This window comes from Neofelis nebulosa, chromosome 18 (assembly GCF_028018385.1).
Source record: "Neofelis nebulosa isolate mNeoNeb1 chromosome 18, mNeoNeb1.pri, whole genome shotgun sequence".
Classification (NCBI taxonomy): domain Eukaryota; kingdom Metazoa; phylum Chordata; class Mammalia; order Carnivora; family Felidae; genus Neofelis; species Neofelis nebulosa.
This window is the reverse complement of record NC_080799.1, coordinates 42,605,338-42,630,797: the sequence shown is the minus strand read 5'-3', so window position 1 is coordinate 42,630,797 and position 25,460 is coordinate 42,605,338. Positions and strand designations below refer to the sequence as shown.

General features: G+C 42.8%; 2 protein-coding genes and 2 long non-coding RNA genes across 4 annotated transcripts in view; 2 read left to right on the top strand and 2 right to left on the bottom strand.

Moving 5' to 3' along the window:
- Positions 1-3,989, top strand: part of LOC131501509 (olfactory receptor 1F1-like) — a 7,906-nt gene extending 3,917 nt beyond the window's left edge. Inside the window, exon 2 of the mRNA XM_058711782.1 lies at positions 1,983-3,989. Coding sequence (XP_058567765.1) covers positions 1,987-2,940 — 954 coding nt within the window. The 5' untranslated portion in view covers positions 1,983-1,986 and the 3' untranslated portion in view covers positions 2,941-3,989. The remainder of the gene's footprint in view (positions 1-1,982) is intronic.
- The window catches only part of LOC131501512 (uncharacterized), an 18,833-nt gene extending 4,092 nt beyond the window's left edge, over positions 1-14,741 (top strand). Inside the window, exons 2-3 of the long non-coding RNA XR_009256810.1 lie at positions 11,809-11,960; positions 14,628-14,741. This is a non-coding gene — a long non-coding RNA (uncharacterized LOC131501512). The remainder of the gene's footprint in view (positions 1-11,808; positions 11,961-14,627) is intronic.
- ZNF200 (zinc finger protein 200) lies at positions 9,406-25,460 on the bottom strand. Its single transcript, XM_058711780.1, has 5 exons — positions 25,306-25,460; positions 24,218-24,548; positions 23,521-23,612; positions 23,061-23,181; positions 9,406-10,536 (listed from the first exon to the last, which is right to left on the bottom strand). The coding sequence occupies exons 2-5, from the start codon at positions 24,462-24,464 to the stop codon at positions 9,785-9,787; spliced, it is 1,212 nt and encodes a 403-aa protein (XP_058567763.1). The 5' UTR covers positions 24,465-24,548; positions 25,306-25,460; the 3' UTR covers positions 9,406-9,784.
- On the bottom strand, positions 14,627-16,578 carry LOC131501511 (uncharacterized). The gene is made up of 2 exons (XR_009256809.1): positions 15,359-16,578; positions 14,627-15,107 (listed from the first exon to the last, which is right to left on the bottom strand). It is a non-coding gene; the product is annotated as an uncharacterized LOC131501511 (long non-coding RNA).

Sequence of the window (25,460 nt, the reverse complement as noted above, 5' to 3'; positions counted from 1 at the left end):
TAAAGGAAGGGAAGAAAGGAGGAAGGGATGGAGGGAGGGACAGAGGGAAGGACGGAGAGAAAAGAGAAAAGGAAAAAGAAGGAAACACTGAGAATTACCCACAGGTCCTCAGCCTCAGTTCCAGGTTCCCTAAGCCAGTCACGAATCATCACTGGACAGGACGTGTTGGAGTGTAAACTGGGCTGCTGGATTCCACACCCCTGTGATGCTCGGAGTAGGGGACCGTTTTCAGAAAAGGGAGATCCGTTGTGAGCTGGGAAGACACTGTGAAAACATCTACTCCGGGAGCCTGGGGTTTCTCAGTCATGGTGTGCTCTGCCATCTCTGATCTGTTACCCACCCCACCCCCCAGTTACAAACAGGTTATCCTTTACACCAAATGCTTTAAAGGACTTAGTACAACTCCGTAATGCCACCCTGAACCCCTTCCCAGCATCCCCATCTGTAAGTGACGGGACATGAAAGAAAAAAAGGGGTTCACTCAGGTAACACTGCAATAACCCTAGTTTCTGACCTAAGAAAATAAGAAAAATCTTTTAACAAATAAGATTTCCGGGGCGCCTGGGTGGCGCAGTCGGTTGAGCGTCCGACTTCAGCTCAGGTCACGATCTCGCGGTCCGTGAGTTCGAGCCCCGCGTCGGGCTCTGGGCTGACGGCTCGGAGCCTGGAGCCTGCTTCGGATTCTGTGTCTCCCTCTCTCTCTGCCCCTCCCCCATTCATGCTCTGTCTCTCTCTGTCCCAAAAATAAATAAAAAACGTTAAAAAAAAATAAGATTTTCACATCCACAGGCATAAGCCCAGATCAGCAAGGTGATGCAATTTGAGGTCTCAGGGAATTTTCTCTGAGACTTATCTCTGCCCAGATTGTTTTGTCTCCAAGTTCTGACCCAGGGGTTAAATTCTTATACTTTGTCATCACTGTTGGGTCCACAGGGACCAGGAAATAGGTGGGACAATTAATTTCTGCTTGTCTCTAACGAGGCTCTCAGGGAATCTGGTCCCAATGGCCATGGAAGCCACTGTAAATACCTGTTTCTAGATCCTCCCCAATATCCTTCTCTACACAGAGAGGGCTCAGACCGTGAACCTCCGCTTCTCACTTGCTCGGGATCTACCAATATTTCCACTACTTTCCAATCCTTATATTAAAGAGGAGCATTGGTTGGTTCCTCAAAGGTAAAGAACCCTTGATAACAACAGTACAAACTTCTTCCAGGTAGGATTATAACAGATTATATATACATATACATATATACATATATACATATATACGTGTGTATGTGTGTGTGTATTTTTTCCACTAATGCGAAGAGCTTTCTTTATCAAACCTTCCAGATCCAATGGGGTGCCTGGATGACTTAGTAGGTTAAGCATCTGATTCTTGGTTTCAGCTCAGGTCATGATCTCATGTTTTGTGAGTTCTAGCCCTGCATCGGGCCCTGCACTGACAATGCAAAGCCTACTTGGGATTCTCTCACTCCCTCTCTCTCTCTCTGCTCCTCTCCCACTTGCTCTCTCTGTCTCTCTTGAAATAAATAAACTTAAAAAAAAAAAACAAACAAACAAACCCCAGATCCAAGGAGTAATAGAAAGAGTCCTGAATCCATCAGCTGGAGCTTGAGATAAACCCAGTAATGATCAACTGTTTCACTTATCTTTGTGAGCTGCTAAGAAGTGGGAGAAAGCCTGGCAATGTTAGAAGAAACATTACATAATGGCAGAGAAGGGCTGTGTTTGTGCCTGTTTGTTGTTTTTATATTTGATACAATTTTAAAGATTAGTGCAATGGGACCAGCATCATCTAGTACTGGGAGTTGGAAGCTCAGGGTGTAGAGACCAGGGGTGGATCCCGACTGAGCATAGATTCTAATGCAGGTTTCGTTAACGTGACCATGTGGCTGGATGGAGCTTAGATTGATGTGTCCTAACCCAGAACTTCTAGGTTTCTGAGCTCTGCCTCTCTTCTCTGCATCTGAGTCCAGCCCCATGAGAGGAGCAAACCAGTCGAGTGTCTCCGAGTTCCTCCTCCTCGGGCTCTCCAGGCAGCCCCAGCAGCAGCAGGCCCTCTTTGCGCTCTTCCTGAGCATGTACCTGGCCACGGTCCTGGGAAACCTGCTCATCCTCCTGGCCATCTGCGTGGACCCCCACCTGCACATCCCCATGTACTTCCTCCTCAGCCACCTGTCCTTTGTGGACATCTGCTTCTCCACCACCACCGTCCCCAAGATGCTGGCCAACCACATCCTTGGGACTCAGACCATCTCTTTCTCTGGGTGTCTCACACAGATGTATTTTGTGTTCATGTTCATGGACATGGACAATTTCCTCCTGGCTGTGATGGCCTATGACCGCTTTGTTGCCATATGTCACCCCTTACACTACTCGACAAAGGTGACCCACCAGCTCTGTGCCCTGCTGGTTGCTGGGTCATGGGTCATTGCCAACCTGGATGTCCTACTGCATACCCTGCTGATGGCTCGACTCTCGTTCTGTGCAGACAATGCCATCCCCCACTTCTTCTGTGATGTGACTCCCCTCCTGAAACTGTCCTGCTCTGACACCCGTCTCAATGAGATGATGGTTCTTATCGAAGCAGGGTTGATCATGATCTCTCCATTTATTTGCATCCTGGCTTCGTATGTGCATATTACCTGCGCTGTCCTGAGAGTCCCGTCCACGAAGGGAAGATGGAAAGCCTTCTCGACCTGTGGCTCGCACCTGGCCGTGGTTTCCCTCTTCTATGGCACCATCATTGCTGTGTATTTCAACCCTTTAGCCTCACACTCAGCTGAGGCAGATATAGCATCTGCTGTGATGTTCACGGTGGTGACTCCCATGCTGAACCCCTTCATCTACAGCCTGAGGAACAAGGACATAAAAGGGGCTCTTGGAAAAGTGGTTGCTCTGAATATTTTTCTACCTGGTAATCAAATGGGCTAAGAAAATCAGGCAGGGAACTAGTTTCTAAGAAGACCATATTTGCTTTTTCTATTGTGCAAAGCTCAGCATTTGTCATGTGTGAGAGAATCATCTAGTGTCTGTCTTGGGAGACCAGATTTGATACAGCCTCTTCAGCTAAGGATGGAAAGCAAGATCCTTTTACCAAATAACTTACTGCACCTGTTAGTGCCCTGCAGCCCAAACCCACTAGCAACACATGTCTTGTTGAATGAGTGTGGTTTATTAGGCTCAGAGGGGAGAATGCATACCATCGGGAGTTGTGAGGCATCTTAGCAGGAAGGTGTTAGACAGGATTTACAAAAGGCTTGTTGTCTGAGGTGAATTTAGTGAGGATTTAAGGAGATGGGTCTGTGCTCTGGATTTCACACTGTCACATAGTAGGGATGATTCTGATGGAGTATCTTAAAATATTTTATCTAGGAGGGAAGACTAGACTAAGGCAAGACTGTGATTGGCAGAGAAGTAGCATTAATTCGTATCAGCCAACATAGGGGGAGTTTGGTCATTTTTGTGGCTTGGACAGTGTTCGGACATGATTACAGAGTGGTCTCTCTTTGTCTTGCTCCATGATGGTCACAGAGCGGCCCTGTGTGGTACTGTGGTTGTGTTCATCCTGAGAACATGGCATCGATCTGTGAGTGCCAGGCCATCTCCTGGGTGTCAGGACTGGTTTGTCTTTCTCACAACAGAGACGCAGAGATAAGAGTACATCTTACGGGAAGCTCAGACCGGTGGGGGTAGGAAAGGGAAGGGTTCATTTAGGGCTCCAAGAAGCCCTAATTCTGCCACGAATTCGAGCTAATTATTTGTTATTTTCTTATCTGAGCTTTCTGGGTCACACAGCATTACAGCAGGAATAAGTGTGAGATACACAAGAATATCTTCGAAAATCTCCACTGTGTCAATGAACTGCATCTTTTTTCCACACTGCCTTCAGTTTATGTCAATGCGGTGAGATATTTTACATAGTTACTAATTTGTATCCTGATTTCCCACTATAATTTTATAATAAAGCTTTTCAAAATTGCTGTATAGTCTCCACAATTTTATTTTGCTATACTGATATATTTCCATCAAGTTGTTCTAGCAAAATATGCTGACTAGTAATTCTGTTTCTAAAATAAAACGTAAGGGAAGTTTACTATAAAATTATAACTCAATTTATTTTGAAAGTGATTGCAGAACATAACCTGACCAATATTGAAACTGGTCAAAACATCACTGAAAAGGATGCTCTGGATTTTGAGGAACGAAGAGGAAAATAGGGTAGTTTCCTTTCATTTCAGAGAGAGAGGCAAAATGACATCTTGCATAAACACTGACAGAACTCAGAATCAGGGGGTATTTCTGAGTTTATCATGTAATTTTTATATTTACATATTTGCGTCTCCATATGTTTGCCAAATGGAATATATGGTAACATTTTCAATTTTTAGTCAACATATCCAGGAATTCTTCATAATAAGATGGAAAGTACCTGTTCCTTGAAATTTTGAAGGAATCCCCCAGCTTTTGTTTCATGTATTTTGGTGGCCTGTAGTTAGATGCATATATGTTTATAATTTTTATTTATTCCTGTTTCATCCTTTTATCCTTTTTGTCCTTGCCTAGAAATAAAATTTATGGGCATAGAGTTGTTCATATGGTTGACTTTAAACATAAAACTGTCAGTTATCTTACCAGCAAAAATGGGTTTATCCGGAACTAGGAGAGAATTGCAATTAGTGACGAGCATGCAATGATGAAACCACAGGCATTCCCAGAAGACAAAGAGGACTGCTCTTGTATAGAGAAAGATGGGGAGTTGGGAGGGGCCGTCATAAGCAAAAAGTCCATTGGAGTAAATGGCGTTCTGAAGTGTCGTGCTTCCTTATTGGCTGAGTTGTGATTGTCACTGGCTTGGTTCTTTCTCGGCAAGGACAAAACCTTTCTCCTGCTGCGGTAGGCGGTAGTATCTACTCATGAGGCCTGTCTTCCTGTTGGGTCTACGGTTGATGGCCAACGGCAGCTTGTGAGAGCTTGTCATTCTCACACAGTGGGGAGGTTAAGCCTCCCTACTCCGTTCAAAGTGGAGTTTCCTTTTATCAATTTTCACAATGATATTCCTTTAGGGCCCTTTTCATGTCCAAAGGATCCACAGTGATGACCTCTTTCTCATTTCTCACAGTAGTATTTGTGCCTTCTCTCTTCTTTTGCTGGTTAGCTTGGCTAAGGGTTTATCAAATGCATGGATCTTTTCAAAGAACCAGCTTTTGATTTCGTTTGTTAGTTTTCTCTATTAGCTTCCTGTTTTTAATTTCATTGATTTCTGGGGGCGCCTGGGTGGCGCAGTCGGTTGAGCGTCCGACTTCAGCCAGGTCACGATCTCGCGGTCCGTGAGTTCGAGCCCCGCGTCGGGCTCCGGGCTGATGGCTCGGAGCCTGGAGCCTGTTTCCGATTCTGTGTCTCCCTCTCTCTCTGCCCCTCCCCCGTTCATGCTCTGTCTCTCTCTGTCCCAAAAATAAATAAAAAACGTTGAAAAAAAAAAAATTAAAAAAAAAAATTTCATTGATTTCTGTTCTGATTTTTATTTGGGTTTTCTTCTGTTCACTTTGGATTTAATTTTCTGTTGTTTTGTAGATGTCAGGGTAGAAACTTAGATGATTGATTTTAGGTCTTTCTTTCCTAATATATGCATCCAGGGCTATAAATCTTCCTGTAAGCATGGCTTTCACTGCATCCCACAAGTTTTGGTAAGTTGTATGTCCATTTTCATTTAGTTCAAAAATATTTTTACATTTCTTGAGATTTAAATAACCATTTGTTATTTACAAGGGTGTTGTTAAATTTCCACATATATTTTGGTATTTTCCAGTTATCTTTTCTGTTATTAATTTCTAGTTTAGTTTCACTGTGATCGGAGAGCATACTCTGTATGATTTCTATTTTTTAAAATTTGCTAAGGTGTGTTTCATGGCCCATATGCAGTCCGTCTTGGTGATGTTTCTCGTGCACTTGAGAAGAATGTGTGTTCTGCTGCTCTTGGATGAAATATTCTATAAATGTTCAGGGAAGTGTTGGAATTGAAGGTGAAACCGGTGTGGGCTTGAGAGAATGGAAAGAGAGGACGAGACCCACCCTACCAACAAAAATAAATGAAAAGCACTGGGGGCAGGGCACCTGGGTGGCTCAGTCGGTTAAGCGTCCAACTTCAGTTCAGGTCATGAGCTCACGGTTCTGGAGTTTGAGCCCTGCGTCAGGCTCTGTGCTGACAGCTTAGACCCTGGAGCCTGCTCCAAGTTCTGTGTCTCCCTTTTTGCCACTCTCCCATTCAGGGTCTGTCTCTCTCAAAAATAAATAAACATTAATTTTTTTTTTTTTGATGAAAAGCATTCGTTTATTAGCTATCTAATATTCTACATATTTATTCATTTGGGCTGTTTTTAATTTTCAGTATTACAGTGTTGTATTTTTGCTTGTATTGAGAACGTAATTGATGGGACTAATAGTAATATATTTTTTTTAAGATTGTCCCAGTAGATGGATACCATTATTCCTCTTTTGCCAAGCCAAACATTTACGTACTCACATACACACAGCCTGCTCATTTAATACACCTGACACCTTGTTCTTTCAATTTACCATTCTTAGATTACTAGTAAGCCTGAACATTCTTTCAGACTTCTTGTAGCCATTCAAGTTTACCTAACAGTTATCTGTTCATGTCTTACTGGAATGTTCCCTTGCTGCCCACTTCCTCCCCCTATCTCATCCTTCTGGTCTCGGTTTAAAGGCCACTTCCCTAGGGTCCTCCCTGGAAAATCCACTTATAACACCCTTCTAGAATTCTTCCCTTCCTAGCACTTGTCATTCTGGAGCTGTATATGTTTTTTTTAGTTTTATTGAATTTCTGACCCCCTCTCCCCATCCTCCATCCCAGGAAACTCCATGGGTGCGTTGCTTCCCTTTACAACCCCTGGTCCTTGTGTTGTGTCTTTAGGGGATGCATGCCTTCAATTTGAAGTTGCTATGCTAACTGGATATCTGGGCCTTCAGATTTTTTAAGTTTATTTATTTATTTAGAGAGAGAGAACGTGTGCACGTGAGGCAGCAAGGGGAGAGAGGGGGAGAGAGAGGGAGAGGGAGGGAGGGAGGGAATAAGAATATCCCAGGCAGGCTCTACACTGTCACTTCGAGGAGCCCGATTTCACAAACCCACTGAGCTGATACTGAGTCAGACACCCAACTGACTGAGCCACCCGGGTACCTTAGGCCTTCAGATGTGCTAACTGGCCCTCGCTGCTCTATTGGAAAACCATTCGTTGTTGAGTGTTTACTGATTTTCATGAACTAATTGTCAGCTCCTTATCGAGCACTTAGTCGTCCAACGGCTTCCTAGTGCTCTCCTGTTCGGGGGTGTGGACCCTGGGCATCCTGCATCTGAACTCCAGAGCAGGGGTGAGCATTCTGCTCCAGACCCTCCAGGGTCCAGGGAGTAGGTGTAGGGAAGTCAGGCGGCCCAGGCCCCATCCTCTGGGGACAGGTGACAAGGACTTTGACTGCTGGGCCCTCGCCTACACCACAGCCCACGGCAGAGAGCAGCTCCCGGGGGGAGGGGTTTGCGTCGTGGGAGTATCACACACCCACCGGCCTTGAGTACTGTGTGGTCTGACCCTTGCATCCTTGTGTCCCTATGGGGACAGTCTCGCCCCATAGACCCCACCCTCTCCAGTTACTGCCCAGCAGCCACTTAGGCTTTGTTTTCTAGGTGTGATAACCAGGAAGACCCCAGCCAGTCTTCCTGAGGAATAAGAGAAGAACGTTGCTGGCATCCAGTTTTGTCCCTGGTTTTTAAAGGGTACTGTAGGCTTGACATACAAAATCAATAAAGGACAGTTTTTTGTGTGTGTGGCCTTTAAGTGTCTGAATTAGGACTCAGGACTGAATTGTATCATCAGAGGTCTTTCATTTTTAGTATGCTTTGAACCAAAACAAAACTTAGAACTACAGGTTTAAAAAATAATTGGAAAAGGGGCGCCTGGGCGGCTCAGCCAATTAAGTGTCCAACTTTGGCTCAGGTCATGATCTTGGGATTTGTGGGTTCAGGCCCTGCATCAGGCTCTGTGCTGACACCTGAGAACCTGGAGCCTGCTTTGGATTCTGTGTCTCCCTCTCTCTCTGCCCCTCCCCTACTTGGCTCACGCTGTCTCTCTCAGAAATAAACATTAAAAAAAAAAGCAAAAAATGACAAAAAAAGCAATAGGCAGAAAGAAACAAAACTATTATTTGAAGATGGTATAATTTTGAACCACAGATTGTAACAGAACTGAGAAATTACTGAAAATTAACATTCGATGAAGTGGCTAGTTTCACAAGTACACAATTAAAAATAACTTTCCTATGTAAAAGCAAGAGCCAACTAGAAAAATACAATGGAAAAAAAACTATTTGCAATAACAAAGTCGTATACAACTTACGTTAAGAAAATTAGAAACATTTACTCAGGAATACAATACTTTAATAAAGGCATGGGAAACAAAATTTGTAAAGCTAACAAGTTTTCCCAAATAGTTTACAGGATTAACCTATTTCAATCAAAATACCAATGTAAACTTCCAGGAAACCTAAAATAAAGCAAAACTGATCAAGAATCTTTAAAATAACACACCACAGGATCGGTCCCGTGAAGGCACCGCTGGCCTGGCCTCTGGGTGGACACGTCAGGAAAGTCTGGGTATCAGGAGGCCAAAGAGAACAAACATCCACTACAATGAAGACTCTGGAATCCTGCCTCTCGAGGGGCAATGTGAACTAGCCACTGGAGACAACTGTTAAAAATAAAACACTTTGCTTGTGAGGTAGTGACCACCCATTGCCAAGGGTCTGAAGACAGCTTGGAGGCGAAGTGAGCACATGGTAAGGTTACTGGCCAGTCATGTGTCCAAGCCGACGTCTTCCTCTTCCAGCACCTGGATTTCCTTCCTAGCAGGCCTTCTTCTTGGCTCAGCAGAGGGACAAGATCCTGAAGAGCTTTACCAGTAGTAGGGCTGGGTGGCTGGGCCTGAGTGATCCAAACTTCTTTTGGCAATGGAAAGGCTTGAGTGCTATCTGAGCGACGAAGAGCTGGACAAAAAATGCAGTAAGAACAACAGACACTTTAAAAGTATGTTGTGAAAAGTATTCCTGTAAAAGTCACTTTTCACTGCAAAATGCAAACGTTACTGACATCGATGGTTAGTTTAGATCACATACAAATGACAGAGTAAGTCTTTGACATTCACTTGCTGTTATTTTCCTATATTCCAAAGTAAACAATCCCTTTCAACACTCAAGCTTCAACAGGGTATTCTTAGAAGGTTATGTGAACTGCTAATAGAAGCTCTTGGCTTAATAAATCAGTAGTTTGGTTCTCGCAGGGGAACACAGTTCCAGGTAAGGACTTTTGCATTATTATTATTATTATTATTATTATTATTATTTTTTTTTTTTTCACAAGTGTGAATTCCTATGTGGGGGGAAAATGGATACACTTTCCGTACACATGAGCCACTCTGTTCACCTTGCAGGTAAGTGGCCTCCAGACTCCTATTCAAAGCCTTTTTGGGAAAAGGGATCTGTGGCCTGTACATTGTTGTAGAAGTTCACAAAAGAGAGCTCCTTAATCCAGAAAATGTGGATGCTGACTGAGGTATAGCCCTTGAGAATGTCTTCTTCCCTGTGAAATTTTCTAAAACTTTGAGGTTTCAGCCAAGATGGGTACTTTCCCAATTTTGACTATAATGAGGTTTGCACATATCTGCATCTTTTCAGAAGCCTGGGAATTTAGAATTCCCTATTAAAGATTTCAGGTCAAGGCAGGACCATCAGACCTTTCCTGATCCCATTTCTGCTTTCGTGTCTTACATGCTGAGTGGGTTTTTTCATGCCGGGTACAGTTGGAAAGCCGACCAAATCTTCTCCCACATTTTTTGCAACTATACGGCCTCTCAGCCTCATGGCTCTGCAGATGAAGCACAAAGTCTTTATTCTCTGGGAAGGTTTTCCCACATTCTGGACACTTAAATATTTTCTCCCTTATGTGGATTCCTTCATGGCGACTCCGATGAGAGTTCTGACGAAAGTTTTTCCCACACTGAGAACATGAATAAGGTTTCTCTCCTGTATGGATTCGCTCATGTTTATTAAGGTTTGTTTTATGATTGAAGCTTTTCCCACAGTGACTACAGTCATAGGGTTTTTCACCAGTGTGAGTCCTCTGGTGGGATATAAGGTAAGAACTTTCATTAAACTGTTTCCCACACAATGGACAAGTGTACCATCTTCTCGTTCTCCGATTTCGGGTAAGTGCAATCACGTTGATATCCACATACTTTGAGAGTTCCTCTAGTGGAGTATCATTTTCAATAGTAACTAGAAGATTTCTCACTTTCCTTTGTTTTGGAGCGGATGTGCTTAGTCTGTCTTTATGGCAATATGGAGATTGCTCCGAGACCATAGAACAGTCCACTTCATCACAATCTGAAGTCTTTTCTCTATGATCTCCACTCTCTCCGGGTTCCTTCTGAAGATCGTCACTCTCAGGATTAATGTCATTGTCTGTGGAAACAAAGAGAATTGAATAACTTTTGAGGGATATGATACCGCAGGAAAAAAACAAATTGGATTTCTCATCAAACAATAATCTTGAGTATCAGAAGTCTGAGGACTAGCAGATAATTGTTACCAACACTCCTTTTCCACTCTGTGGATGGAATATATGACTGATAAATCTTTCTATGCAATGCATTGCAAGCACACAGTCCTTTTTCTTTCTTTCTTTCTTTCTTTCTTTCTTTCTTTCTTTCTTTCTTTCTTTCTTTCTTTCTTTCTTTCTTTTGAGAGAGAGAGAGCACTCAAGTGGGGGAAGGACAAAGGGGGGGAGAGAGAGAATCCCAAGTAGGCTCCATGCTCAGTGCGCAGCTTGATGTAGGGCTCGATTCCATGACCCTGGGATCATGACTTGAGCAGAAATCAAGAGTCGGACGCTCAACTGACTGAGCCACCCAGTTACCCTCTTCCTGTTGTTTTTTTTTTTTAATGAAATGAGGGGGACTACACTGAAAGATTTTATAGGTTTGCTTTCTGAGTAAGCACTAATTCCTCAAGAAGTTCATATTGATCTTATATTCTGTGTAGAACAGTGAGCTAAGGGCCAGAGGATGAAAGACATCAATACTCAAGGGTACACCATCCCATTCTTTAGGAGGCTAGTAAGTGAAAGGTACAATGAGTTACTTCTAGGTTTTCACTACGGTAAGCATTACAATAGTATGGAATTAGATAATACTGTAATATCCTATATAATAGGGAAAAAGTGGGAATAATTCAAATGACCAAAAATAATGAAGGCCTATCATGTTCACTCCGTAGATGATTATTTGGGCATTAGGGTGATTAAAAATGATTAAACTATGGTAGAAACCCATAGTGGTCTTTTTGGGGGAGAAAGGGGAGTAGTAACTGGGCAGTGGGCACAAAAGGGACTTCTTGGATGCCAGGAATGGTCTGAGTGATGGTCAGACAGATGTGTACGTTTTGTGAAAACGTGAGGCGTACACTTTTGATCTGTAGGGTTTTCTGTATTTATTACCTCCGAAAGAAGTCTGTGTAAAATAACATACAAAGATTAAGTAACAAATTAAAAAAAGAAAAGTATGCTGTGAAAAGGTAGAGCAACAAGGGACCCCCTAAACTCTGGGCAACTTATGGATATTAAAGGGCTAAGTCAACCTCTTAGATAGACAGCTAACCACAGATCTGGGATATGAATCTTTGCTGGATTAGTAGTTTCACACTAACAGGCGTTTTCTTTTTCATTTATTCCCTTAGGTAATGAAAATGCTGAGTCAAAGCATATGGCAATTTTTATCACAGTCCTTGACACTGACTGCCATATTTCTTTCAAAAAAGGCTGTACCAATTTCAGCACAAGCATCAAGATATGGGTATCAATTTTACCTAATCTTGTCAGCATTTAATAGGTATAAAATGGTTTCTCGTTGTAGCTTTATTTTGTACTTTGTTACTACAAACCACTAATTTATTGGGCTGAGAGACTCATAAATTTAAATAAACTTTACATTTTGCAAATCTTAATCCCTGTGTAGGCAGTCACTACTAATGTAAATATTTAACTGAAGCCTACCTCTGTCACTCCACAACTTAAAACCATCAAAAAGTATCAGTCTTTCAAAATCAGATAAATGTTCTATTCTCTAGCCATTCCTTTATGACTTACTTTTACAGTTAACTCTTTTTTTTTAAGTTTATTTATTAATTTTGAGAGAGAGGGCATGAGCAGGGGAGGGGCAGAGAGAGAGGGAGGGAGAAAGAATCCCAAGCATCGACAGTGTGGAGCCATATGCGGGGCTTGAAGTCACAAACTGTGAGATCATGACCTGAGTCAAAACCAAGAGCTGGACACTTACTCGACTGAGCCACCCAGACGTCCCTACAGTTAATTTTTAATACATTTGGAGTTTAGTATCACACTGTATGTTATTGTTTGTAACATGTCTAATATTGGTAAAACCAGCCACAATATCCTTTTGAAAATTTTGACTCTGTTACCTACAGTGTAAATAAATTTGGAGGGCACCAATATCTTTACACGATTTGTTTTCCCATTTACATCCGTGTCTCTCCGATATTTAAGAATCTTTTATAGGGGCACCTGGGTAGCTCAGTCGGTTAAGCATCCGACTTCGGCCCAGGTCATGATCTTGCACTCCGTCTCTGTCAAAAATAAAGAAACTTAAAAAAAAAAAAAAAAAAGAATCTTTTATATTTACCAATGAAACATCTGTGGTTCACTCCTATTTTATAGCCATTCTGAACGACAGCTTCCATCATTTTGTTAATTTTTTAATAAAATTTTTTTTAATGTTTATTTTTGAGAGAGACAGAACATGAGTGGGGAGGGGCAGAGTGGGGGAGGATACAGAATACGAAGCAGGCTCCAGGCTTTGAGCCCGATGAGAGGCTCGAACCCACGAACTGTGAGATCATGACCTGAGATGAAGTTGGATGCTTAACTGACTGAGACACCCAGGTGGCCGTGTTAATTTTTTTAAAAATTTATTTATTTTGACAGAGCGAAAAAGCATGAGGGGCAGAGAGAATGCCAAGCAGGCTCTGCACTAATAGTGCAGAGCCTGATGAGGGGCTCGAACCCATGAACCATGAGATCATGACCTAAGCTGAAGTTGGACGCTTAACCGACTGAGTCACCCAGGCGCCCCTATTTTGTTAATTTAAGAATGCTATTGTTGGGGCGCCTGGGTGGCTCAGTCGGTTAAGCAGCCGACTTCAGCTCAGGCCATGATCTCGCGGTCCGTGAGTTCGAGCCCCGCGTCGGGCCCTGTGCTGACAGCTCAGAGCCTGGAGCCTGTTTCAGATTCTGTGTCTCCCTTTCTCTGACCCTCCCCCGTTCATGCTCTGTCTCTAAAATAAATAAACGTTAAAAAAAATTTTTTTTTAAAAAAGAATGCTATTGTTCTACATTCCCTATTTACCTACTTTAAAACTATTAAATATAGTGTTTTTGTTGGTCCTTTTAGATTTTCTAAATACAAACCATATTTTGGTTCCAATATTTATTCTTCCTAACCCCTTATCTTTTTGCCTTATCTAGTTAATAATAGTGATGGCAGGTTTCCTTATTTCATTTTCATAATTTTTAATGTTTGTTTATTTTTGAGAGAGCGAGCTGGGAAGGGACAAAGAGAGAGAGAGAAAGAGAGAGAGAGGATTCGAAGTGGGCTCTGGGCTGAGGGCAGAGAGCCTGATGCGGGGTTTGAACTCATGACCGTAAGATTGTGACCTGAGCTGAAGTCGGACTTGTAACTTACTAAGCCACGCAGGCACCCGTTATTCTCATTTTTAAAGAATTACCATCAGGGGCGCCTGGGTGGCTCAGTCGGTTAAGCGTCCGACTTCGGCTCAGGTCACGATCTCACGGTCTGTGAGTTCAAGCCCTGCGTCGGGCTCTGTGCTGATGGCTCAGAGCCTGGAGCCTGTTTCAGATTCTGTGTCTCCCTCTCTCTCTGACCCTCCCCCGTTCATGCTCTGTCTCCCTCCGTCTCAAAAATAAATAAACATTAAAAAAAAAAATAAAAAAAAAAATTACCATCAGTGTTTGATGAATGACCATAAATGTCATGTTATAGTAAAGGGCTATCTGTTTTGAAGACAATTCATCAAAACTCATAGGAATTTTTCTGATTTTCCTGAGAGTGTCAATGAATATATCTTATATTCCTTTAGTGTACTCTTTTTTATGATAAAAAAATTTAGTAGCTAATATAGTTACATGGTACAAAACTCAATGTGAAAAGGTGTACGCTAAGGAGCCTTCCTCCAGTTCCTATCCCCATCCATTTTACTTGCCCCCCAGACAGATACCAGTTTTATTAGTTTCTTTTTATTTTTTCATTGTTTATCTAGGTGACATATTTTCCTTTCTCCTCTTTTCTTATTTAAAAGGTAGTACACTGTGTATATGTCTGGAACTTGCTTTATTTTGATCGTTATATTCCAGTGCATAGAGATTACCTTGGTATGCTGTGTGGACACATCACATTCAACCAGAGACACCTGGATTGTTTTCAAAGGTGAATGCATCTGGTTTTGTTTTGTTTTTGAGACAGAGAGAAACAGAGCATGAGCAGGGGAGGGGCAGAGAGAGAGAGACACAGAATCCGAAGCAGGCTCCAGGCTCCGAGCCGTCAGCACAGAGCCCGCAAGGGGCTCGAACTCACAAACCGCGAGATCATCACCTGAGCCGAAGTCCGACACTTAGCCAACTGAGCCATCCGGGCGCCCCGGTGAATGCATCTTTAATACTGGTAATTAGACTGCCGTATATAGGGAGTCATTCTGCATGTCCGCCAGTATTATACTTATTTCTTAACATACTCACCACCAGTGTGTTGTTATTGGATTTCTAGAAATCTGATGGATGAAAAAAGATGGTAATTTGGCAAAGGTTTAATCTGCATTTCTAATTATGAGTTGGGCTGGACAGCTTTTCATGTGTTCATGGGTCATTTGTATTCCTAAGCGAATCTGTTGGTCTTTCTCTTGGGGTACAAAGTATGATGCACCAAATGGCTGGGTTGTCCCAACACCTTTTTTTTTTTTTTTTTTTAAATTTTTTTTTTTCAACATTTTTTTATTTATTTTTGGGACAGAGAGAGACAGAGCATGAACGGGGGAGGGGCAGAGAGAGAGGGAGACACAGAATCGGAAACAGGCTCCAGGCTCCGAGCCATCAGCCCAGAGCCTGACGCGGGGCTCGAACTCACGGACCGCGAGATCGTGACCTGGCTGAAGTCGGACGCTTAACCGACTGCGCCACCCAGGCGCCCCGTCCCAACACCTTTTATGAGCTCCTCTGCTTCGCTGCTCTTTTCAATTTTCCTGGTCATTGTATTTATTTATTTCCATTTGAATTAGAGATGAGATTGTGCGGTACCAGGGGGAAAAATCCTACTGGCATTATTAAAGGGATTACCTTCACTTCATGAATGAACCTGGGGAGAACTGACCTTTTAATGTTAAATCTTCCTGGCCAACATGGTATTTCTTCCCATTCATTCAGATCGACTTCTTTGTCCTTTAGAAATGTTTTGAAGTTTTCTTCATAATTTCTGCATGTTTCTTCAGTTTATTTCTAGGTGTTTAATCTTGTTTGTTCCTATTTTTATAATTTCTAAATGACTGCATATATGAAAGTTAATGATTTCCATATAATAATTTTTCATCCCACTGCCTTACTGAATGCTTTTATTATTTATAATTTTCAGACACTTCCTGGGGTTTTCTAGTTACACAATTATATCATACGTAATAGATTCTTAAATTCTTAAACATTTAATTTCTTTGTCATTTAACTTCTCTGGCCAATACCTAAAACACAGTATTAGACAGTAGTAGTGATAATGGGCTTTGTTGTTGTCCTGATTTTAGTGGGAATGCCTTCCAGTGTTTCCAGTGTTTCGGTCCTTCCAGACCAAAAGGATGCATATCCCATAAGGGAGGTATCCATTAGTTACTGTTTTGTTCAGTGTTTTTGCGAAGAAGGCACAAGGCATTGGTATTTTGTCAAATATCTTTTCAGTAACTATGAAATTGATCATAGGATTTTTCTCCTTTACTATAAAATATAATAGGCTTTCTATTATTAAATCACTTTTGCATTCCTGGAATAAATCTTCCTTGGTCAGGACGGTTTTTTTTTATCAGATTGTAGTATCTTTGTCACACTAGTTTCATAAGAAGAATATGGAAGTTTTCCTTTTTTTTCACTCTGAAAATTTTCGTAGCATTTAAATTGTGCAATTGTTAAAGCTTTGTAAGAATTTCCTATGAAACTGAGGGTCCTTTCCCTGGGTTGGGGGCTAGTTTTTTTTGACAATTCCAACTTCCTCTATGGAAACTGGTTTATCTACTTCTGTTTACATCTTTCTACGTATTAGTGCCTCTATTTCTAACTTACTGATTTCCAATTTTGTATTTACTAATACTTTCTTTCTGTTTTCCTTCATTGTACTGTTTTCCTAACTTTGAACCAGAGGCTTAATTTTCCTTTCTTTTTATTTTTTTCAACGTTTTTTATTTATTTTTGGGACAGAGAGAGACAGAGCATGAACGGGGAAGGGGCAGAGAGAGAGGGAGACACACAGAATTGGAAACAGGCTCCAGGCTCCGAGCCATCAGCCCAGAGCCTGACGCGGGGCTTGAACTCACAGACCGCGAGATCGTGACCTGGCTGAAGTCGGACGCTTAACCGACTGCGCCACCCAGGCGCCCCCCTTTCTTTCTTTTTAATTTTTTTTTACATTTATTTATTTTTTTGAGAGAGTGAGACAGAGCATGAGTGGGGGAGGGGCAGAGAGAGGAGGATACACAGACTCTGAAGCAGCCTCCAGGCTCTGAGCAAGCGTTCAGCACAGAGCCCAATGCGGGGCTCGAACCCATGAACCATGAGATCATGACCTGAGCCGAAGTCGGATGCTCAACCCACTGATCTACCCAGGTGCCCCTACTTTCATTTTTCTAACTTAATGTGTGTGTTTATACAGGCATAAATTTTCTTCTGAGTACCACTTGAGGTTATACTGTAGATGCTGACACAGAGTATAGTCTCCAAACGTTATGTAACTGTAATTTGTACTTCCCCTCTAATCCAAGGTTACTTAATAGTTTTAAAATTTCTAGGGGCGCCTGGGTGGCGCAGTCGGTTAAGCGTCCGACTTCAGCCAGGTCACGATCTCGCGGTCCGTGAGTTCGAGCCCCGCGTCAGGCTCTGGGCTGATGGCTCAGAGCCTGGAGCCTGTTTCCGATTCTGTGTCTCCCTCTCTCTCTGACCCTCCCCGTTCATGCTCTGTCTCTCTCTGTCCCAAAAATAAATAAAAAACGTTGAAAAAAAAAATTAAAAAAAAAAAAAATTTTCTAGGTGAAGGGGACTTTTTCCCCCCAAGTTTCATTTTTACCTTCTAGTTGTATCACATTGTGATAGATCCTACTGTGTTATTTCTACTTTTTGGAATCTACTGAATCTTTCTTTCTTCCATAGTAAGTAGATAATCTTGAAAAGGTTTATATTCTCTTGCCACAGGAGACGTCAGATACAAACATAAGAACTGTCTCACTGAGAATGTGTTTAAGAATTTTTTTCTACATTTTTAGTTGTTTTATGTGGCTCACTTGAGTTGAGACACACATTCTGTCCTCCTCGGTCAAGGACACTCCTGTGATTCCTTTCCCCACAAGGTTCATTCCATTACACTTTTCCCTTTCCAAACTGACCAAATGTTACTGACTCCCAGATCTCTACATGTGACCTCCAATTTCTAATGTTCAAGTACCCAGAAAATAATCTCATTTTATTTCCTATCATGGATTCAATCTCATCTAAAATCAAATCCATCTTCTTCTAAACTCTATTCCTACTTCCAAATCTGGCCTTGACCTTCTCATAGCTCTTTATAGTTAAAATGGTTTCACACTGCTTATCTTTTTTTATTAAAAAACTTTTTTTAGGGGCACCTGGGTGGCTCAGTTGGTTAAGTGTTTGACTTTGGCTCAGGTCATGATCTCATGGTTTCTAAGTTCAAGCCCCATGTTGGGCTCTGTGCTGACAGCTCAGAGCCTGGAGCCCGCTTCAGATTCTATGTCTCCCTCTCTCTCTGCCCCTTTCCTGCTCACACTCCTTATGTCTCTCTCAAAAAATAAACATTAAAAAAATTTTTAAAAATTTTTCAGAAACTTTATTTAGAGAGAGACAGAGACAGCATGAGGTGGGGAGGCGCAGAGAGAGAAGGAGAGAGAATCCCAAGCAGGCTCTGTGCTGCCAGTGCAGACAGAGCGCAACGCAAGGCTCAAACCCACGAAACTGAGATCATGTCTTGAGTCAAAACCAAGAATCAGACGCTTAACTGACTGAGACACTCAGACGCCCCCATACCGCTTATCTTTTTAGGTGAATGACTTATCTTTTAAGACTTTTAATAGACTTAAAAGATAAGTCTATTCTTTAACCGGAAGCTTTGGAGGGCAGGAATGGAGCACTATGTATCATTTTAACTCACTGATAACTCCAGAATTCAACCCTGCCTAAGGAAAAAGCAAGTAGCATTTATTAAATGTTAGTGAATGATTCTAAGTTTAAATCTTCAGCTTTGTGGTATAGGCAAGGGAGGGGAATGGAAAGGGTGAGAATTGGGCCTCAGAGCCTCAAGGTCTATGGCCAAAGCAACCAGTCACCTAAAATAAATGCTAGTTTTACCCAAGACTGAAGAAAAAGTCAGTGTAATAAATCCGATCTCTTTATGTTCTTCCCTACAATGAGAAAACATTAGTCTAATATCCTCAATGGGAAAAAACTGACAGCTTTTCCCTTAAGGTCAGGAACATGACGGCTATGTACATTCTCACCACTGCTGTTCAACGTAGTACTGGAAATCCCAGCCTCAGCAATCAGACGATGACGACGACAACAAAAATAAAAGGCATACAAATTGGCAAGGAAGAAGTCAAATGTTCACTCTTCATAGACAACAAGATACTCTATGTGGAAACCCAAAAGATGCCGGCAAAAAAATTGTTAGAACAGACACATAAATTCAGCAAAGCTGCAGGATATAAATTCAATGTGGAGAAATCTATTGCACTTCTTTACACCAATAATGAAGCATCAGGAAGAGCAAGAGTCGATCGCATTTACAATTGCACCAAAAACCTTAAGATACCTAGGAGTAAACCTAACCAAAGAGGTAATAGATCTCTACACTAAAAACTATAGAAAACTTATGAAAGAAATTGAAGACGACACAAAGAAATGGAAAAGCATTCCATGCTCATAGATTGGAAGGACAAATGTTGTTAAACTGTCGATACTACCCAAAGCAGTCTACACATTCAATGCAATCCCTATCAAAATAACACCAGCATTCATCACAGAGCTAGAACAATCCTAAAATTTGTACGGAACCAGAAAATCCCCCGAATAGGCAAAGTAATGTTGAAAAAGAAAACCAAAGCTGGAGGCAACACAATTCCAGACTTCAAGTTGTATGACAAAGCTATAATCATCAAGACAGTATGGTACTGGCACAAAAACAGACACATATATCAACTGAACAGAATGGAGAACCCTGAAATAGACCCACAAACATATGGCCAACTAATCTTTGACAAAATAGAAAAAAGTCTCTTTAGCAAATGGTGTTGGGAAAACTCGACCACTTTCTTACACCAAACACAAAAATAAATTCAAAATGGATGAAAGACCTAAAGGTAAGACAGGAAACCATCAAAATCCTACAGGAGAAAACAGGCAGCAACCTCTCTGACCTTGGCTGCATCAACTTTTTACTAGACATGTGTCCAGAGCCAAGGGAAACAAAAGCAAAAATGAACTTATTGGGACCTCATCAAGATAAAAACCTTCTGTACAGTGAAGGAAACAATCAATAAAACTAAAAGGCAACCGACAGAATGGGAGAAGATATTTGCAAATGACCTATCCGATTAAGGGTTAGTAACCAAACTCTATAAAGAACTTATCAAACTCAAAACCCAAAAAACAAATAATCCAGTGAAGAAATGGGCAAAAGACGTGAATAGGCACTTTTCCAAAGACATCCAGATGGCTAACAGATACCTGAAAAAATGCTCAACATCACTCATCATCAGGGAAATACAAATCAAAACCACAATGAGATACCACCTCACACCTGTTAGAATGGCTAAAATGAACAACTTGGGCAACGACAGATGTTGGCAAGGATGTGGAGAAAGAGGGACCCTTTTACACTGCTGGTGGGGATGCACACTGGGGCAGCCACTCTGGAAAACAGTATGGAGGGTCCTCAAAAAGTTAAAAATAGGGACGTGTGGGTGGCTCCGTTAAGCATCCGTCTCTTGATTATGGCTCAGGTCATGATCTTGCAGTGTGTGAGTTCAAGCCCTGCGTTGGGCTCTGCATTAACAGTGCGGGGCCTGCTTTGGATTCTCTCTCTGCCCCTCCTGTGTGTTCTTGCTCTCTCAAGATAGATAAGTAAACTTAGGGGAAAAAAAAAGTTAAAAAATAGAATTATCCTACAACCCAGCCGTGCACTACTAGGTATTTATCCAAAGGATACAAAAATGCTGATTTGGAGGGGCACATGCACCCCAATGTTTATAGCAGCGTTATCAACAATAGCCAAATTATTGAAACAGCCTAAATGTCCATCTATTGATGAATGGATAAAGAAAATGTAGTATAATACATATATATTGGAATATTAAATATATATATAATGGAATATTACTCAGCGATCAAAAAGAATGAAATCTTGCCCTTTGCAATAACGTGGATGAAACTAGAGCGTATTGTGCTAAGCAACATAAGTCAGAGACAGAGATCATGTGATTTCACTCGTGTGGAATTTAAGAAACAGATGAATACAGGAGAAGGAAAGGAAAAATAAGATGAAAACAGAGAGGGAGACAAATCCTAGGAGGCTCTTAAATACAGAGAACAAACAGGGCTGGTCAAGGGGAGGTGGGCTAAATGGGTGATGGGTATTTAAGCAGGGCTCTTGCTGGGATGAGCTCTGGTATTATGTCTAAGTGATGAATAACTAAATTCTACTTGTGAAACCAATACTACACTATATGTTAACTTGAATTAAAAAAAACAAGCAAAGAAAAACAGGGGCGCCTGGCTGGCTCAGTCTGTAGAGCAGGCGATGTTTGATCTCAGGGTCATAAGTTCAAGCCCCATTCTGGGCACAGAATTTACTTTAAAAAAACGTGTGTGTGTGTCTGTGTCTGGGTGGCTCAGTTAGTTAAGTGTCTGACTCTTGATCTCAGCTCAGGTCATGATCCCAGTGTAATGGGATTCAACACCATGTCGGGCTCTGCCCTGAGCACGGAGACTGCTTAAGATTCTCTCTCCCCCTTTGAGCCTCTCCCCTCCTCGTGAGCTTTCTTTTCTCTCTAAATAATAGTAACAATTGTTATTATTATAAATATGTATATATATGCTTAACAAAAAATACTACATAGAATAACTTGTGGAAAATGAAGCAGGCTCACTATGTACTACTACCCTGACCATACAGCATAAGACAACTAGAGTTCAACGGCCATGGATTTTTGTCACCCCAGGCAACTCACAAAATCCACTTTCTGCTCTGCTTCAGCCTCAGAAGCAAACAGCCCTGAAGGCAAAGTAAGAAGTATTAGGCGCTCAGCAAAGCGATTTTTGAAGGCTGGTCACTCTTGGGTAGCAGTGTATTTGTAGAGAAAGGTGAATCATCTCTCAACAGCTTCAGAGAACTGCTGCCACATGAGTGCGCGTGCGGTATTCTCATTTGCGAATGCTGCTTAACCATTACTGGGAAATAAGCAGAAATGAAGAAGGATCCATTGACCAACCATACAGGAAACTCACTGAAACAACTGTGAGAAATGCATCAAGAAGGTGGTACAACTCTGGGCTACGGCTGCAGGCTCTGGTGTTAGAAGCCCTGAGTCCAGATCCCTGCTCTGCCAACTACTGCTGTGTGACCTTTAGCAATTGACATTTTTCTGCTTTAGTTTCACCGTCTTAAAATAGTAATAATTCCTACGTCCTACAGTATTATGAGAAATACATGAGGTAATAAATGCACGCAAAGCACTCAGACTAGTGCCTAGGACATAATAACACACAAGTACTAAGTGCTAGATATCGTTTCTACCAATAGTGTGATATATTTTCATTCACACTAGTAGACTTCTCAGCCTTTGGGCATCAAGGAAAAAAAGACTCCTGCGCCCAATGAAAACACAATTTAAAATACACATGTTGGGAGATTGGCACTAGATTCAGAAAATGGATTGAGAAACAACCTGGCTGCATTTTTTATCTGTTTGAATATTTGATGTCAGTACATTAGCTCTAGGTCTTGCTTCCCAAGAGAAGTCGCCTCCACCATTGCTGCCCTAAAGATACACAAAAAATGGCCACCCACAGCTGGTGCAAGCTCTGCCACATGGAATAAAAATTAAACGAGTGTGAACATGTACGTTAGCTAGTGTGTTAATCAGGTCTTTAAAAAGTCTGATGAAGGGTGCCTAGGTGGCTCAGTCGGTTAAGCATCCAATTTTTTTTTTTATGTTTATTTTTCATAGAGAGAGAGAGAGAGAGAGAGAGAGAGAGACTCCAAAGCAGGCTCCAGGCTCTGAGCTGTCAGCACAGAGCCCAACGTGGGGCTCAAACCCACAAACCGCGAGATCATAACCTGAGCCGAAGTCAGGCGCTTAACTGACTGAGCCACCCAGGCACCCCAAGCATGTAATTCTTGATTTCAGCTCAGATCACGGTCTCACAGTTCGTGAGTTTGAGCTCCACATCGGGCTCTGTGCTGGCAGCACGGAGCCTGCTTGGGATTCTTTCTCCCTCGCTCTCTGCCCTTCCCCTGCTCACTCACTCTCTCTCTCAAAATTAAAATAAACATTTAAAAAATAAATAAGTAAAAAGTCTGATGCAATAGAAGAACATGCTTTTTCCATAGCATTCAATATGAACACACAAGATTTCTTACCCAGTAACATCATCTCCCCAACACTGTCTTCCTTCTCTGAGGTGGGTTGTTGAGTAGCATCTAGGCTCACACATTCTTCTTGGGAGTGAAATACATTCAAATCCTCAAAGACCACCAGTTCCTGAAAGAGCAATAGACCCCATTCCTCTTAATAACAGAGGTTGTTTGACATCCTTGCTGGTAAAATAGGCTGGAACCCAAGGATCAGGGAAGGGAAGGTGAAAGGGACCTATAAATCCTACGCAGATGCAGCAGACAGGAAACCCAGGCTCAGGAGCCAAAGGATAAGCAGAAGAGAAATATCCAAAGAGGCAATGAAAACAAGCCCACTCTCCTTACAAGGGTATGTCTTTTTTTTTTTTTTTTTAATATATATATATATGGGTTGACTGAGCGGGGAGGGCTGTGAGAGCAGAGAAGGTGATGTACTCAAAACAGTGAACGGGAAAACCGAACCCACCTCAGGCTCAGTTTTCAGATACAGAGACAATGTGTCCTGTTTCTGCTGGATTCCTTCTCTGGGTAGAAGCTTCACTATGGGATGAGGTTGCACTGGGGAAAGAGGAAGCTGTAGTTAATGGAAATGTCAGTGACTCTAATATGGAAACCCTAACCACACCTTGAGGCCACACTGTCCTCACTCCCTCAGAAGGCAACTCATGGTTTTTTTCAGCTTCTGTGAGCCCAGGGAAGAGCTCAAGCCATAAAAATCACAGGGTCTTGAACCCGTATCTAGGGTCTCCTCATTATGAAAAGAATGATTCCCTTAAGGGTTTTTTAAATTCTCTTCGCCAGTAAAGGGGAGGGTAAAGTCTGGAGATGCTCATAACAAGCACAAAATTTCCAAAATTCCACATAAACGGCAGTCAATTAAACAATTCATCCAAATTTCTTTATGGTAAAAAGATATACACTCCCCCTCCACTATGGAAAGTTACACACAGTTTATTCCATGGCTTTACACACACCCAGCAATCCACTCAAGCTCCAGCTTGAGAAAAACAATACTCCCTCTCCCCAGTATGTTGACTTATTAAAATCCACTCCTTTTTTTCAATACCCACTATCCTAACCTGAATTCATTACTAACATGAACACCTATTTCGGACCCCAATACCACTCTCTTCTCTTCTAGTGAAACAGCATATGCTTCTTACATCTGTTCTGAAAGTTTGAGCTCACATCCTTCATAATAACCAAAGTCTCCTTGACTTTCTGATTGGGCTGCACCACGCTTGGCTTGGGCAAGAAGGTGAGGAAGTGCTCCAGAACTAGCTGGTGGATGGTCTTGGGCCCACTAGTAGCATCTCGAAGTAGGTCTTGGCCCAGCTTGGAGTCCGGAGGAACTCTCAGTATAAAGGACCGCTTTGGCTTTAGGGGCATTGGAACCACTTTTGCAGCCATCGCGCCTTGAAATCACACACCACACTCGTTTTGCAGAGCTTCAGGAGTCCCCTCTTACTGAAGGAAATCTGTCAGATAGCCAAGCTGCAGACAAGAGAAACCACGGGTTACCCACAAAACCAGGTAAGCATGCCTGCACCCCAGTACATGGCCTGGAGAGTGAGGCCACACGAAATGTAAAGCAGAAGGAAAGGTAAGCTGGGGTGGGGGGGGGAACTCCTAACTGAAACGGAAGGTCCCTGAACTAGACACTCGTAACAAGCTTGGCCTGAAAGGAAGATCTGAGAATGAAAGCCGGACGATGTCCAAACCTCAAGGGTCATCCTCCCGAGAAATAGGAGATGCAAACTCCACTGGGAAGAGCGGGTGAACTCAAGCAGGTAGGAAGAGCGATGGGCTGGAAGACAGGACACCTGGGGTCCGCCACCAAGGGCATCTGCTTATAAGTTGGCCTGGCCACTGAATCAAGCCGTACTGCGCACCTAGGACCCCGGGTCCCTCAGATGCCCCTGGGGGGGGGGGGGGGGCGGGGGGGGGCAGTTGATGGCTCAAGGAGCAATCGCAAGGCCGCAAGAGCTGTCCATACATGGCCTGCTGACTTTTCCGCCGTGAGAGCCCCGTGGAGAGCGGCAAGGGACATCCCAGTAGGGGCCAGCAGGCCAGGCCCACTCTGGAGCCTCTCCCACCGGCCAAGGGGCACCTTTACCACAACGACCAGCCAGCGGCATTGCCCGGGGTACGTTCCCGGCTCCCCAGGCGGTCAGGCACCCCCAGCAACGGACCAAGCTCTGCTCCCTAGAGGCCGCGTCAGCCTGGTTCCCGCCCTCGCGGAGCCCCTCACCTCTCGGGGGCTGTGCCGCCTCTGGGAGCTTGCAGGGGACGGTCCAGAGACCCAGGCGCAGAGACACGGGGAAACTGGGCGCGAGAGGCCAAGCCCTCCCCTCGCCCTTCGGAGTGCCCTCACAGGCCGCCGGCGACTATTGGCGAGCGCCGCCG